The sequence below is a fragment of the Daucus carota genome, chromosome 2 (assembly GCF_001625215.2).
Source record: "Daucus carota subsp. sativus chromosome 2, DH1 v3.0, whole genome shotgun sequence".
Taxonomy (NCBI): Eukaryota; Viridiplantae; Streptophyta; class Magnoliopsida; order Apiales; family Apiaceae; genus Daucus; species Daucus carota.
In genome coordinates this window covers 19472288-19489545 of record NC_030382.2, presented here as the reverse complement: position 1 = coordinate 19489545, position 17258 = coordinate 19472288, and the positions used below count along the sequence as shown (strand labels likewise).

General features: G+C 36.8%; 1 protein-coding gene across 1 annotated transcript; it reads right to left on the bottom strand.

Annotated features, from left to right (window-relative positions):
- Positions 1–789: 789 nt before the first annotated feature.
- Positions 790–6243, bottom strand: LOC135150428 (uncharacterized). Its single transcript, XM_064086721.1, has 3 exons — positions 5157–6243; positions 3940–4859; positions 790–897 (listed from the first exon to the last, which is right to left on the bottom strand). Exons 1-3 carry the CDS (start codon positions 6241–6243, stop codon positions 790–792), a joined length of 2115 nt encoding a protein of 704 aa, XP_063942791.1.
- Between the last annotated feature and the right edge of the window lie 11015 nt (positions 6244–17258).

Below are 17258 nucleotides of genomic sequence, written 5' to 3'. Positions count from 1 at the left end.
AAAAAGTCTAGATTTGAAAATTGAATTGAATATAGTGAATAGGGAAACATTTACATATTATACAAAAGGAATAAATGCCAAAATCATTAAAAATCAATATTTTGACTACTTTTCCCTATTTACATTGTGGCGCCCTCCAAACCCGGGTCAGAAGTTTGGGGTCCACAACATAATATAAACCTGTAATTAATATAATATATGCGGTGACCCTTCACTATCCATGGATCGCAACAGGTTAAAGTATAAAACAAGCCACAACATAACTTTAATTATTACAAACCCAAATCCCAAAATATAGACTTAAATCTTACAAAGCTTACACCTCAAATGTTTTCCGCTACTCAAACTAGTTTATATATAAAAAGCCAAGTGCTGCTGATAGCTCCCTCCGTCTCTCAGCCTGGAATCCTGGCCTTACCACTAGCCTGAGGGTCATCATTACCAACCTTCTCTATCTTCACTGGAAAGAACATAAAGTATTGCAAGAGTGAGCTAACAAGCTCAGCAAGTATAGCAATATCAATTTAAAACATTAATCATAAGCTGAGGGAAACCAGTGTCTAATGGAATCAATCTCAATATCAAGATTTGTTTTTAGAGTATCAATTAGAATTGGATATTAAATTTATTTTTGAAATCAAAGGTTAGGCTGCTGATCAGTCAGACACTAACCCCGAGCAGGCCCGGCCATGCTCGTTTACTGGATCCAAGGCACACATTGGCCTAAAGCGACCACTCATCTGGTCTGACCATTCATTTGGTCCATTTAAGAAAAACTATCCAACTCTATCATAATTCAAGATGATCAACAATATAATTCAATAAAACAGAGTCATCAATATCATGATTTAACTTTGAAGCAGAAGTAGAATGCAATTCAAGAGTATCTTCAAGATACTTCAGAATAGGAATAAGGAATACTTTATGATTCAAGGAATCAGATAAAGCATGATTGGATTGTAAGGTATATCAAAGGCCACTGTTTATAGGAAAGAAGGTTTCTAGTTTCTTTTACAAAATGATTCGAATATAAATGGGTATCTTCAAGACCAAAGAAATTAGTTTATCGGAAGAAAATGAACAATTGTAAGGTATATGTCATTTCAGGTATTACTGGATATAAATCAATTGGTTTAGGGGTCAAGGATTTGTCATTGAAATGAAATAAGGTTCGTATGGTATTTCTTTAAAAGTTTCAAGAACATGAGGTTCGCAATTGAAACAGGTTTCGTAACAAATACCCAAGAATCTGGTTGGAGGCTCAAGAATCAATGAAGTGAATAGTCCAAGTTGTAATTCAAAGAATCTGGTTGAAGGTTCATGAATTAATAGAATAACCAATTCATGCTATAGCTCAAGAAATAACAGGGCTTAATTAGAAATCTCACGAAGTAATCACATCAATTATCATATATATTTGAAAGAAAGTATTAGGGAAACTTGCCTTATATAGCTGATCTCAAGCTTTGATTGTACTTGCTCGATATACTATTCTATTACCACTTGCTTTCCCTTTCTACGTCTCGCTTCTTCTGCTAATCACAACAATTATCTATCAATATATGATCTCATACTATTCTTATTATCGCACATTCGAAACGAGCTTCAATCTACCCTTCGTTTTACCCAAATCCGATTTACGGATTGAAAAATATGCCAGAAACAGCCATATAACGTTCACATAGGCATATAGCACATCGATCAGATAGCACATAACACGTATCACATAAGGTATTCACTAAAATTTATTTTTCAACGAATGTTTGAAGTCAAAAGGATTTTCCTGGCATTTATTATGAATTTTTGAACATTTTTCGGAATTAAAACGAATAAGAGAATCATTTTATAAATAAATAATCAATTTTGAATACTTGAAATCAAGTCCGAAATCATTTGAAATCAATTAACGGACTTCAAACATATTTTAGAAAAATATTTCAAAGCTCGAAACTATTTTTCGGAATTTTAAAATTATTTAAAATAATTAAATCTAATTAATAAATCAATTAAAATCAATTAATAATTAATTAAAACAATTAATCAATTAATATTTAAATTAATTGACCAATTATAATAATTAATTACAAATTGAAATTAATTAATAAATTAAATCAGATTTATTTTTGAACTAATAAATAATTAAAAACTATTTTTGAAATTAAAATAAGTAATTTAAAAATGATTTTTGAAAATAAATTGAAAAGGTTTATTTTGTAAATAATCAAAAGTTTACACAGGGGTGCAAACTGTCAGGTTTTAAAAATATGATGCGATCTGTGAAAGTGTAGAAACGACGGTGACTAAACGTCACCATCTTCAAAACTACAGTGACCAAACAGCATAAATGCCGCCGGCCACCGTCTGTGTCACCGGAGGTTGGTCTCCCGGCCTTAAACATCTACCAAAACTTCCAGATTAGCTATATCAGCCACCAGGAATCGATTGGTGGCCTCAGATTTTGCAGGAGATAGGCCGTTTGGCCGGAAAAGATCGAAACAAACTCGCCGCCGGCGAGTTGTTTTTCAGAACACGGCGACCGATTCCGAGGTCGTCCGTCAATTCCAATCACATGTTTGAATTCCTCTCCTCACGACCAATCCAACCATATAAACCAATTAAGCATGCAATTAACAAATAAGAAAAGCCCAAATTTCAATTAGAAATATTCAAAGCTACGAAGAACCCTAGTTCTTGAACACAGCAGAATCAAACCCACTTTTAACTATGTTATTGAACTTGAAATCACACATATAATAAACCAAAATGATCAGGAGAAACTAATCTACAACATGAAATCATCAAATCACACAAACGACTTCAAAATCAAAAAGCCCTAATTTAAGCTTATTTAATTCGAATTAAAACTCAAAAATCCGTGCCCACCTATTGTTGCTGCACTGATTCTGATGCTAGATATGGATTCTACTCAGCAAAACCTTCGATTTGAGTACTTGAACGCCAAAATCCGAGTCCGATAACGCTTCCAAATCTTCGTTTGAATCTCAAGAACGCGAAGAACACTCTCTCGATAAACTCGTATTTAACTGATATTATGATTTCCCGAGTGAAATAAAGTACGGTTAAGACTATTTATATTTACGAATAATTAATACCCCTCTGGATCATATATGACACGAAAATACAATGTTTAATAGCTTTATATTAATAAAGCGGGTCCAATCGGTACCGGTTTTCGAGATAATTATATATTAAAACGGGGCTTTTCAATCAATCATTAGTATGCGGGTCCCGTTTGCACGTATTACGATAAAAGAAATAATATAATAATCAAAATATCTTGTTTTCACGTATATCTAGACAACCAGATAATTATCGGTAATTAAAATGCCCGAAAAGCTCCGCCGGACCGACTCCGGGGAAAACCGTACTCCGGATCGAAAAAGTCAAAACATGAAAAGTGTCCGGAATATTCAAATTAAGCTAAAGGTGAGTTTTGTCGAAATTTTCGGGAAGTAAAATCTCGGTACCGTTACGGGTTGACGGTTTTCGAAAAATCAAAATAATTAATAATTAAATATAATATACGTAATTAAATCCATAAACCAAATATAAAATCATACAACAATACATAAATCAATATAAAAATATCTAAATAAACTATATTTTGTACTGAGCATATAAAAATTGATATTCCTCAAATTTGATCGTAAACAAGCAGCCATATTAATAGGACAAGAAACAATTAATTCACAGAAATTCATATAATATTCACATAATATTCATATAATATTCATTAATCATCAAAATAATTACACGGATAATCCCAGATGTTACATCCTTCCCCCCTTAAAAGGATTCTGTCCTCAGAATCGCTTAGGTAAACAAATGAGGGTACTTTTCAAGCATATCACTTTCTAATTCCCAGGTTGACTCTTCAACCTTTGGGTTTCTCCACAGTACTCTCACTAAGTTAACTACCTTGTTCCTTAACACCTTCTCTTTTCTATCTAGGATTTCTACTGGCTTTTCTACATAAGATAAATCTGCCTCCAGTTCTATCGGCTCATACTCTATCACATGCTTCGAATCTGGATTATACTTTTTAAGCATCGATACATGAAAGACGTTATGAATATGCTCCATTTGTGGGGGTAATGCCAATTCATACGCTACTTTGCCAATACGCCTCAAGATTTCGAATGGCCCGACATATCGGGGACTTAGCTTGCCTTTCTTTCCGAATCTGGATAGCCCTTTCCATGGTGATACCTTTAGCAGTACTGCTTCTCCGTCTTCAAATTCTACGTCTCTCCGGGATTGATCTGCGTAGTTCCGTTGACGACTTTGCGCTGCAATTAGTCGCTTCTGAATAATTTCGATGACTTCCTTGGTTTGCTGCACTAGTTCTGGTCCAAGTATTTTGCGTTCTCCGACTTCATCCCAATATACTGGTGATCGACATTTGCGTCCGTAAAGGGCTTCATATGGAGGCATTCCAATACTCGCGTGATAACTATTATTATATGCAAATTCCACTAAAGGTAGATGTTCGTCCCAATTGCCTTTGAAATCGATTGCACAAACACGTAACATATCCTCGATTGTCTGAATAGTTCTCTCACTTTGGCCGTCTGTCTGTGGATGATATGCCGTACTCATATTCAATTTAGTGCCCAAGCATTCTTGAAAACTTTTCCAGAATCTCAAATTAAATCGTGGATCTCTATCTGATACAATGGATACGGGGACTCCATGATGAACTACAATCTCTTTCAAGTACATATGAACCAGTTTATCCAAAGAAAACCTCTCATTAATCGGAAGAAAATGAGCTGATTTGGCTAATCTATCCACTATAACCCAGATGGCATCATGATTTGCTTTTGTCTTCGGTAATCCTACAATAAAATCCATAGCAATATGTTCCCATTTCCATTCTGGAATCTCTAAAGGTTGCAATAGTCCACTTGGTCTTTGGTGTTCTGCTTTCACTTTTTGACACGTATAACATTTACTTACCCATTCCGCAATCTCTCTTTTCATGTCTGGCCACCAATAGTTCTCCTTTAAATCTCTATACATCTTAGTGCTGCCTGGATGAATTGAATACTTAGAATTTTGTGCTTCCTGCAAGATGTCATTCTTTAACTCTGTCTCCGGTGGAATCCATATCCGGGAAGAAAATCTAAGAATACCCTGGTCATCTTTCTGTGTACATAACTCTTCTCCTACTAATTTGTTTACATCCTGATTCATTACTTCTTCTTGGCACTTCTTAATCTTTTCTAATAGCTCTGGTTGGAAGGTCATGGTATACACTGCTATCTCTGATGGTTCACGAATTCTTACCTCGATTTCCAACTTTTGAAACTCTTTATACAATTCCTCTGGCACAGTCAATACATTTAACCTCTCCTTTCTACTTAAAGCATCCGCTACTACGTTGGCTTTTCTTGGATGATAATTAATCGTACAATCATAATCCTTAATCAACTCTAACCATCTTCTTTGTCTCATGTTAAGCTCTTTCTGAGTAAAGATGTACTTCAAACTTTTATGATCTGTGTAAATCTCACACTTTTCTCCGTACAGATAGTGTCTCCATATTTTTAGTGCAAATACAATAGCTGCTAACTCCAGGTCATGAGTAAGGTACTTCTGTTCATGAGGTTTAAGTTGTCTAGACGCATACGCAATAACTTTATCATGCTGCATCAATACACATCCTAATCCTTTATAAGAGGCATCACTATAAATCACAAAATTTCCTTGATCATCTGGAAGGGACAATACTGGTGCTGACACTAATCTTTTCTTTAAATCCTGAAAACTTTCCTCACACTTCTCATTCCATATGAACTTTTCATTCTTTCTAGTTAACTTAGTCAGTGGGGTTGCAATTCTTGAGAAATCCCGTACAAACCTTCTGTAGTAACCTGCTAACCCTAAGAATCTCCTGATTTCTGTGGGGGTCTTTGGTCTTTCCCAATTCATTATAGCTTCAATCTTTGCTGGATCTACCTTGATTCCTTCACGACTCACTATGTGTCCTAGAAATTGAACTTCTTCTAACCAGAATTCACATTTAGAAAACTTCGCATACAACTTCTTCTTCCTTAGTATCTCTAAGGCTGTTTTTAAGTGTTCTGCATGCTCCTCAGTTGTCTTAGAATATATCAGAATATCATCTATAAAAACAATCACAAACTTGTCCAAATACTTCTTAAAGACTCTATTCATTAAATCCATAAAAGCTGGTGCATTCGTTAATCCAAAGGCCATCACTAAAAATTCAAAATGACCTTACCTTGTTCTGAAAGCTGTCTTAGGTATATCCTCAGATTTGATTTTGAGCTGGTGGTATCCTGACCTAAGGTCAATCTTAGAAAAATATCTTGCTCCTTTCAATTGGTCAAACAAGTCGTCAATACGGGGTAAAGGATATCTATTCTTGATAGTAAGCTTATTAAGCTCTCTATAATCTATGCATAACCTCATACTTCCATCTTTCTTCTTTACAAATAACACTGGTGCTCCCCATGGGGATACACTCGGTCTAATCACGCCCTTTTCCAGTAACTCTTGTAATTGTTTTGCCAATTCTTTCATCTCTACGGGTGCCATCCTATACGGGGCTTTGGATACCGGCTCCGTTCCAGGTGCTAAGTCAATTGCAAATTCTATTTCTCTATCTGGAGGAAGTCCTGGTAACTCATCAGGAAACACGTCTGGAAATTCATTTACTACAGGAATATCATCAAGTTTTACTGATTCCTGACTTTTATCAATTACATAAGCAATATAGGCTTCACATCCTTGACGTAACATCCTCTTCGCTTGAATCATGGTTAAGAACTTCTTTACTTGCTTTTGTCCTCTAAACGTTATTACCCTATCGTCTGGTGCCTTTAATATTACCTTCTTATTTCTACAATCTATTTGCGCACTATGTTTAGACAGCCAGTCCATCCCTAAGATTACATCAAATTCTCCCAACTTGAAAGGTATCAAGTCGGCACAAAACTTATTTCCTAAAATCTCAATTTCACAATCAGGACAAACTCGATTAACGGGAATACGATCCTGATTAGCTAGCTCTACATTCATAACCTCATTCAACAATTCAACCGGACAATTCAACTTATCAACAAAAGCTTGAGAAATAAATGATCTAGTGGCTCCGGAATCAATTAACACCTTAGCATTTAAAGAGTTTACGTTAAGCGTACCTGCCACCACATCGGCATCCTGAATAGCATCCTTCACTGACATATCAAAGACTCTTGCCTTAGGAGGTTCATTCACTTCTGGAACAGTTCCCATGATCCTAAGTGCATTACTAACAGGGGCTGATGTCTTGCAGTCCTTAGCCATATGTCCTGGCTTTCCACATTTAAAACATGTATATCCTATGACTAGAGTCTTACTTGTTGAGCTTCTATTGGCTTGATCTTTTATTGCTAGTTGATTCTGACATTCTCTAGAATAATGTCCTTTCTGGTTGCATTTAAAACACACCACGTTCAGCTTGTTGCATATTCCTCCATGTCTCTTGCCACATATCTGACATTCTGGTATTGAAGGCCTCTGCTGATTGGCCTGATTTCCCATAATAAAACGACTACCTTGTCCACCACTGCCTACATTCTGTTTCTTAAAATTGGAACTCCTTCCTGCTTGAAATTTCCCTTTCTTCTGGAACCTCCCTTGATGAGATGGTCCTTCTCTATTGTCTGGCTTTCTTTTCTTATCTTCCTTAGACTTCTGAACAACTCATTTTCAGTCTCCGCAATCACCGCTTTCTCAACAACTGCTGCGTAAGTATCCAATTGTAAAATAGCTAATTTGCTTCTAATCCAGGGTTTCAGACCTTGATGGAACCTCTTCGCTTTCTGCCTATCGGTCTCTACATAAGTTGGCATAAATCTAGCCAATTCCGCAAACTTATTCTCATACTCAACCATAGACATATTTCCTTGTTTCAACTCTAAAAAGTTCAATTCCATCTGATCCTGAAGAAACCTAGGAAAATACTTTTCTAAGCACAATTCTCTAAACCTTTCCCAAGTAATTTCAACTGTACCTTCCAAATTCTTAACAAATTCCCACCAATACGTCGCTTAATTTTTCATGTAATGACTGGCAAACTTTGTTTTCTGGTCCTCACTTGCTGGAACTAACTCAAAACACTTTTCCATTTCTTTTAACCATGTTTGGGCTGCAACAAGATCTGCTGAGCCCTTAAACTCTGGAGGATTAACTGCCTGAAAAGTTTTAAAAGTTACCCTAGGATTCTCTTAATGTTGCTGTTGTCGGGTAAGCTGAGCAGTTTGTTGGGCCAAAATTTGAATTAGTTGGGCAACAGCAGGATCTACTGTGCCTGTGTTGACATTCTGGTTGTCATTGTTATTATTGGTACTGTTTGTGCCTTCAGGGTTGCTGTTGGCACGAGTATGTCTTGTTGGAGGCATTCTGTAAAGAAGAAACAATTCACTTAGCCTTTTTAAATCAAATTCTCTTTTTATAAAAGGTTTTTAAGAAAACAGAGTTACAAATTTCTGAAAACATTTTTGAGATTATTCAACTAAATAAATTGCATACTTCTTTACAGAATGTAAAACAATAAAGGAAAGGGGTGCAATATTATCTCAAAAGTTTATGGTCGGTACTGAAAGTAAAGTGAAATAAAACAAGTGCGGTAAAGGAAAAGATAAGACTATAAGGTAAAAGACGCTGATATATGTTAGGTCCTATAAACTCACTATATAATCTGATATAGTGATCACAATCTATAACACAGTAAGACAATATAAGAGATTGAAAGTAATAAACTCTTATATTCACAAAGCTTTAATGGTTACAAAAACTCTCTCAGTGATTTATAATGTATCACTAAGAGCTGCTAGGGTTCTTAACAATGTACTCGATAACTCAACTCATCTAGAGTAACCCTAATCTGTGTTTATATAGACACAGTTACAAAATCAATCTCTGATTTGATATCCTATAAATCAGCTAATAAATCTATCAATCAAAGATTGCTCCAGTTTTCTGTTTAGTTTCCATAGCCAGTAAATCACTCCTCCGCTTCTATCCTTCCTTGAAGTATATCCGCTTCTGAGCTCTTTCCACGTGTAAACTCTGTCGAATCTTGACTATGTAAACTCTGGTCAGACTTTATCAAACTCTGTCAGACTTTATCAAACTCTGTCAGACTTTACTAAACTCTGATCAGCTTCCAGATTAAACTCTGATGATTCCTGTTCTAAAACAGACTTTAAGAATATTAGTAATCATCAATTATATCTAACAATCTCCCCCAACTTGTGCATAAATAAGTTATGTGCAAGTTAACAGATAATTGATGATGTCAAAACATTTAAGTCAAATGCAACAGAGTTTAACTATACAACAGAAAACTTTTAAAACTTACAGATACTTTACTCCTTAGCTGCATAGACACCATTTGCTGTCTGTAGATACCTTCTGAGGAGTTCTCTTTCAGCTTCTTCAAGCACTGTAATCATTTGTCTCTTGATCTCTCTCAGCTCTGGATCTGAAATTCCAGTTTGATAAATTGCAGCTCTGAGATCATAAATCTTGTTCTTCTTCAAGTCTCTATCCAGCCTGATATTGTAAGCTTTATCAGACTCTTCATTAAATGCAAGAGTTCTGATTCCACCTATTGTTTCAATCTTTGCTGAATTTGTCTTCATCTCAACCAGCTGTCCCTTATGATTGAAGTATTTAGGAATGAAAGGTCCAGCATTTTTGTTTCCTGTAATACCCATCTTTCTTCTGATTTGATCCTTGAGCAGGTTGGAGATGTGTTGGCATGACTTGTTCTTCACAAGAAATATGTGTGAGACATATCTCAATTCTTCCCAGTGTTTAGCATAGAGATCTGCTTCAAGTACTCTAAACACTGTTCCATCAGACATGAAGTAGATAAGAACATTATCTCCTCTGTCATTCTTCACCAACTGGACTGAATCTAATTTGTCCATTTTGTCTTGCAATACTCCAGTCTTGGGAGCACAGAGAGATGAGGGGTCATCTGGTCTTGATCCTATACTCTGATCAAATTTTTCATATTTGGATCCCAGCCCTCCTTTATCTCTTCCTGCCTTACGATGAGAGATTGGTTGAATTGAGCCCTTTTCAAAGCTTATCTCAGTCATCAGAGTAGGCTTTGCAAATCCAGCCAGTGGAGTAGTTGTTGGTTTGAACACAGCTTGAGCCTTGTCAGAGGTTGTGTCCTTCTTTGCATCCTTATTAACATGAGCTATGTCAGAGGTTAATCTTTCTTTTTGATGTTCTGCAACATGAGCTTTGTCAGAGATTGCAGCTTCTGTTTTCTTTTCCTTTACAACTTGATCTTTGTCAGAGGTTGTAGATTTCTTCTTATCCCAGCCTTTTTCCAGATGTTCATCTACTTTGCTTTTACCCTTGGAAGTGTATTCATCTTCAGAGTATACCTTTTTGACTGGTAAACTCTGATCAGCAACAGTAGATTCCTTAATCAATATCCCCTTTTCTTTTGGTTTGGCAGTTGACTTTGCAGGCTTTTGGATCTTTCCAGAGTTTATAGCTTCAATATGTTCCTTTTTCAGCTCAGCTTCCTCTGCAGCAATCAACTCCAAATCCAAATTAGCTTCTGGATTTTCTTGTTCAAAGATCAATCTAGCAAGCTCTTCATCAGGCATGGGTTTGTCTGATCCAATCACTGGTCTTTGCTTAGATCCAGATGTGAAATTATGTGTTGGAGCAGACTTTGTGCTTTGCTTAGATTGTTTCTGACTGTCAGAGTTTGAAACTCTTCCACCAGTCCCTGCTTGAAATCTCTTGTGCTTTGTGAAATCATCAATATCATCATCATCATCCTTCTTCTTTCTCTTCAGAGTTTGAGTAGTAGACTTGCATTTGACTTGAGCTACTCTCTCCCCCTTTTTGACATCATCCTCATCAGGAATCAGTATTGATGTGATCAGAGAAAGTGAAGATTGGATGGCTTCAAGCTGCTTGGACATCTTTTCTTGATTTGATTCAATCATGGTCATCCGTTTGTCCAGAGATTCATTGGCAGTCACCAGCTTCTGTACATTCTCTTTCAGAGGTAGCATGGTCCTTTTCTTTTCCAGTTCAGTTGTCTCCTTGATATTTGCCACCTCTGTTCTTAGACTATCTATTGATTTAGATGTCTGAGCATGAGCTGGATGAAATGTCTTCAGATAGAGAATTGTGCCTTTGAGGCTTGACATAACATCAGAGTTTGAAATTTTGTTCTCTGCCATAGAGAGAAAATCTTCAGCTTTTGCTGGCTCCAGAGAATGTTGGTGACTCAGCCAGAGTTTATCCCATACTTCATTTGGAGGATCAACTTGAAGATCCGTGGGAAGTGGCTCAGAGTCTGTAGTCAGAGTTTGTAGCCTGACATTATACTGGCTAGTAGACTCCCACTTTTGTTGTGTTAGAGGAACTCCATCATTTTCATCCTTGTCAGTATCTGAACTGTCATCATCCTCAGTATCAGCATCAGAATTTGCTTTGTCAGCATCAGGAACAGTATCAGCAACTTTCTCCACAGTATCCTGAGCAGATTTTTCTTGAGCTTCAGACTGGGATTTGATAGGCTCTTCACCAGTCTGAGCAAGAGACTGTAGAGCTTCCATAGCTACTTTGTCAGATTCATCAACTACATCAGACCTGTAGTTGTCTGGAGCTGTATCATGAACTATGGCACCCTCTGGAATTTTCATTGGAGAAGTAGGAAGTGGAGTGGAGGGTCCATGATCAGATAATGGAGGATGAGGATCAGATATGTTTGCTCCAGCTTCAGTTGTAACTGGTTCATCACACTTTATTTCTTCATCTACTTCAGAGGATGAAGTAGATGCTGTAGGAGATGTGAGAGGAACAGCTTGGATAGGAAGCACCATCAGAGCTTGAGAATGTTCAGCAACTGGAGTTGATGGTGTGTGGTCTTCCTCAACTGTGAAGTCTGTGATCTCAGTGATTGGGACTTTTGCTCTTGCAGGCTTTTGAGCCCTCTTCTTGAATCTGGCTGGCTTCTGAGAGTCTGGCAGGAGCGGTGAGAGCGGTAGCAATGGCACTCTGTGCCAGAAATTGCTGCATGGGATGATAATCCCTTGGAGCGTCGGCAGTGTTTAGAATAGCAGCATGGTTATTGGTAACAAATTCCACACCTGCAAAGATGAATGTAGTAGTTGCCATTATATCAGAGTTTGAGAAGGAAGGTGTTTGAGGAAGTGTGTGTGAGAAGATTTGAATATCAGAGAGCAGAGAGCAAGAGTTTGTTGAGAGAGTATGTGTAAGAGTATAAGTGAATAAGTGTATAAGTGAATGATAAGAATTAAAATCTGATGTGATAAACCCTTCAGATTTTGTGTAGTTGTACACGCATGGCTCTTTGTTCACTTGGACACCTGTCAGATTTTAACTGGTAGATAAGAGTTAGTGGGATGGAGAAAAGAGAGTAATAATCATGAGCGCAGTAAAACATGTGCAGTTATAAATGCTGATTACACGTTCTCCTATTAAAATGTTTTTGAGGTAAACCCACTAACAATACACCCGTTTGAAATACTCCCTTCATATTCTCTGAATATTTGTACTCCTGAAATGTACAAGATTTAAAAATCAAGATTAAATCTCTCGAATCTTAAACTCTGAGATTTACATCAAAGAAAATAAATTTCTAAGTACCTCAGAATAAAGACATGATTTTTAGAAAATTCATCAGAAAATCAGAGTTTGTCACAAAATCCATAGCTCAATAATGTGCTTGTGACATTATGTGTGTGATTTAACATATTAAATCAGAGACTAGAGAATTTCACAATTTCGTAATTATAAGGTAGACAAGAATAATTTATTTAAACTCTCAAGACATAGACAAACGATATACTCTGATAAAATAAACTAAACCCCCCCTTTTTTTTTTTTTTCAAAAGGACGCTTTTCAGTGTAAATGAATCACGACCTTTTAAGGATAATTTTGCCACAGTATTTCTCCAGTAATCAGAGATTGTGACTGGTCACCATAGATTTTAAAATCTTGGCAATTACTTAATACCAGTAAGGGTTTGGGTCTTCCCAGTCACTGTCATATAGACATCTAAGATCTCAAAGGAGTACCATGCTTATTTGCAGGAGTGTATATATCATCAGAGTTTATAATCACTGTCTAATTTACTGAGAGAAAATGCAAATTAGTCAGTCTCACTTATAATTAAGATATGTGAAGTAATAGAGTCTCAATGATTTCAATATGCAGATAGTGTTAAGTAGTAGCACAAAATGGAGATCAAGATTAAAGAACTGAACTGAGATTCATGATTACTAATTCATATCATGCTTCATAGTATCTTCACAGGTTTGTTTTCTCAGAGAAATAGAAATGAAATCATTAATCAAGATTCAGAGTTTACAAACATCAGAGAATATCGTCAGAGAATGACGATCAGAGAATATCAGCAGAGTATAGCACACAGAGTATATCATCAGAGAATGACATCAGATTTTAACAATCAGAGTATATCATGGCAAATTTGTGAGCAATACATATGGTAATTTGAAAGATCTGACCAGTATGTTTACTCAGTTCCTGATATCATTCCTAGCTCATTCACCAGTCTAGTGAAGGTTGCTTCACTTAGTGGTTTGGTGAATATGTCTGCTAGCTGCTGTTCTGTAGGAACAAAGTGAAGTTCAATGGTTCCTTCCTCCACATGCTCCCTTATAAAATGATATCTTATGCTGATGTGTTTTGTCAGAGAATGTTGAACTGGGTTTCCTGTCATAGCAATAGCACTTTGGTTATCACAATAAATAGGAATTTTAGAAAAGGATAACCCATAGTCCAACAGTTGATTCTTCATCCAAAGAATTTGAGCATAGCAGCTGCCTGCAGCTATATACTCTGATTCTGCTGTTGATGTTGAAATGGACTTTTGCTTCTTGCTGTACCAAGAAACAAGTCTTCCACCCAGAAATTGACAACTCCCACTTGTGCTTTTCCTGTCAATTTTGCAACCTGCAAAGTCTGCATCAGAGTATCCAATTAAACTAAAATCTGATTCTCTAGGATACCATAATCCCAATGATGTGGTACCCTTGAGATATCTGAATATCCTCTTTACTGCAATCAGATGAGGCTCTCTTGGATCTGCCTGGAATCTTGCACATAGACATGTGGCATACATGATGTCTGGTCTACTTGCAGTCAGATAAAGCAAAGATCCAATCATTCCTCTATAGTTTGTGATATCCACTGATGCACCAGTGTCTTTGTCTAGTTTGGTTGCTGTTGCCATAGGAGTAGTTGCAGCTGAACTGTCTTGCATACCAAATTTCTTCAAAAGATTTCTGGTATACTTGGCTTGATTTATAAAAATCCCATCTTCAGTCTGTTTAACTTGTAAACCCAGAAAGTAACTGAGTTCCCCCATCATGCTCATTTGGTACCTAGACTGCATGAGCTTGGCAAATCTTTGACAGAGTTTAGCATTAGTGGAGCCAAAAATAATGTCATCAACATAGATTTGGACTAAAAGCAGATCATTACCATGATTCAAATAAAACAGGGTTTTATCTATGGTACCTCTAGTAAATCCATTTTCAAGAAGAAATTGAGCCAGAGTTTCATACCATGCCCTTGGAGCCTGCTTTAGTCCATAAAGTGCTTTGTCCAACCTGTAGACATAGTCTGGATGTTTTGGATCCACAAATCCTGGAGGTTGTTCAACATATACCTCTTCATCCAGTTTTCCATTCAGAAAAGCACTCTTGACATCCATCTGAAATACTTTGAATTTCTTGTGAGCAGCATAGGCCAGAAAGATTCTGATTGCCTCCAATCTTGCAACTGGGGCAAATGTCTCATCATAGTCAATACCTTCCTGTTGTGAGTACCCTTTTGCCACAAGCCTTGCTTTATTCCTTGTAATGACACCCTCACTGTCAGTTTTGTTTCTGAACACCCATTTTGTACCAACTATGGATCTGTCTTTAGGTCTTGGTACTAGGGTCCATACTTTGTTTCTCTCAAACTCATTTAGCTCCTCTTGCATGGCTTGAATCCAGTCAGCATCTTGAAGAGCTTCCTCCACTTTCTTTGGTTCAGTTTGAGACAGAAAGCAATGATGTAAACACTCATTTGCTGTAGCTGTCCTTGTTTGCACACCTGCTTCTGGATTTCCAATTATTAAATCAGGTGTGTGAGATTTTGTCCACTTCCTAGCATGTGGAAGTTGACCATTTTCATCATTGGATCCTCCCCCTTGATCCATGCTCTCTTGATTCTGTTGATTATTCTCTGTAGCTCCCCCTGCATTTGTGCTATCAGAGTTTGAATCAGTATTCTCTGATGAGTTTGAGTCAGCATTCTCTGAGGAATCTTGGGTAGAGTCTGAAACATTCTGATGCTCCCCCTCAGCAAGTGCTTCATCATCATGAACTTGTAAATTTTCATCAGAGTTTGCTGTATCTTGTTCACAGTCAGAGTTTGACTGTTCATCAGAGTTTATCGAATCAGAGAATATTTCTTCATTCTCAAAATGCAGTTTTTCATGATCATCCATATCTGTTAAGCCAATAATTTTCTTGTCATCAAATGACACATGTATGGATTCCATGATCACCTTGGTTCTGAGATTGTAGACTCTGAAGGCCTTAGTTATCAGAGGATAACCTACAAAAATGCCTTCATCAGCTTTTAAATTAAGCTGTTCTGGATGAGTCTTCAAGACAAAGCATTTGCACCCAAATATATGAAAGTACTTCAGATTTGGCTTCTTTTTCTTCACCATCTCATATGGGGTCTTGCCATGCTTATTAATCAGTGTTGCATTTTGAGTGAAACAGGCTGTTTGAACAGCTTCTGCCCAGAAATAAGTAGGCAATTTAGCCTCATCAAGCATAGTTCTGGCAGCTTCTATAAGAGTCCTGTTTTTCCTTTCAACTACACCATTTTGCTGTGGTGTACCAGGTGCAGAGAATTGTTGCACTACACCTCTTTCTTTGCAGAACTCTTCCATTGTTGAATTTCTGAACTCAGTTCCATTATCACTTCTAATGATCTTAACTTTGTCTTCAGATCCATGATCCAGTTGTTTCACATGATCCATCAGATGCAAGGCTGTTTCATCTTTAGAGTGAAGAAAATATACCCAAGTGTATCTGGTATACTCATCAACAATGACAAGAGCATATTTCTTCCTTGCAATGGATGGTACATTAACTGGTCCAAATAGATCAACATGTAGAAGATGATATGGTTTCTTTATTGAGAATTCAGTCTTACTCTTGAAGGATGTCTTTCTCTGCTTGGCCTTTTGACATGAATCACATAATCCATCAGATGTGAGTAGTGATTCAGGGAGTCCTCTCACAAGCTTTTTCTTTATAAGCTCATTTATAGAGTTGAAATTCAGATGTGAGAGCTTCTTATGCCACTTCCAACTTTCTTCTGCAGAGATTCTTGTAGATAAGCAAATTGCTTTTCCTTCAGAGTTTGTAGGCAGGTGGATTTCATAAATATTTCCATGTCTGTGAGCAATCACTGCCACTTTGCCTGTTGACTTGCTTACTATCTCACTGTGTTCTTCATAAAAATCAACATGATATCCTCTGTCACAGATTTGACTGACAGAGAGTAAATTGTGTTTTAGCCCTTGAACAAGAGCTACATTTGATATGATGACATTTCCAAGATTGATGTTGCCATATCCCAGAGTCCTTCCTATGTTGCCATCTCCATAAGAAACACTTGGGCCAGCCTTCTCCACAAACTCTGACAGCAGGGACTTATTTCCAGTCATGTGTCCTGAACATCCACTGTCCAAGACTAGAATATTCTTCCTGTTGCCCTGCAATCACAAAGACCACTAATTGTTAGTTTTAAGGACCCAGACTTGCTTGGATCCTTTGGCCTTATTAAGTTTGTTAGCTTTTGCAGCGGAATATTTATTATTATCAGAGTTTGAGCTAACAGACTTTGCAACAGAGTTTGTACTAGAAACAGAGTTTGTACTTGCAGAGTTTTTATTAACCTTTAAAGAAGGTTTCAATTGATAATAATCATAATACAAACTATGATATTCTTTGCAAGTATAAATAGAATGCCATAAACTACCACAATGAAAACATGGATCTTGTGGTTTATATCTAATACTACTTTTTCTAACTCCAGACTTTGTAGGTAAAGAGTTAATGTCCTTGTTCTTCCTGAAAAAATTAGCAATTAGTATTCCCACAGTTATGGCATGTCTTCCTAG

Coding starts and splice junctions, on each gene's coding strand:
- LOC135150428 (XM_064086721.1), bottom strand. CDS start 6,243: ATGGCCTTTGGATTAACGAATGCACCAGCTTTTATGGATTTAATGAAT. Junction 4,860..5,156: donor TACACAGAAAGATGACCAGG/GTATTCTTAGAT, acceptor ATTTTATTGTAG/GATTACCGAAGACAAAAGCA. Junction 898..3,939: donor AGAAGGTGTTAAGGAACAAG/GTAGTTAACTTA, acceptor CCTATTCTGAAG/TATCTTGAAGATACTCTTGA.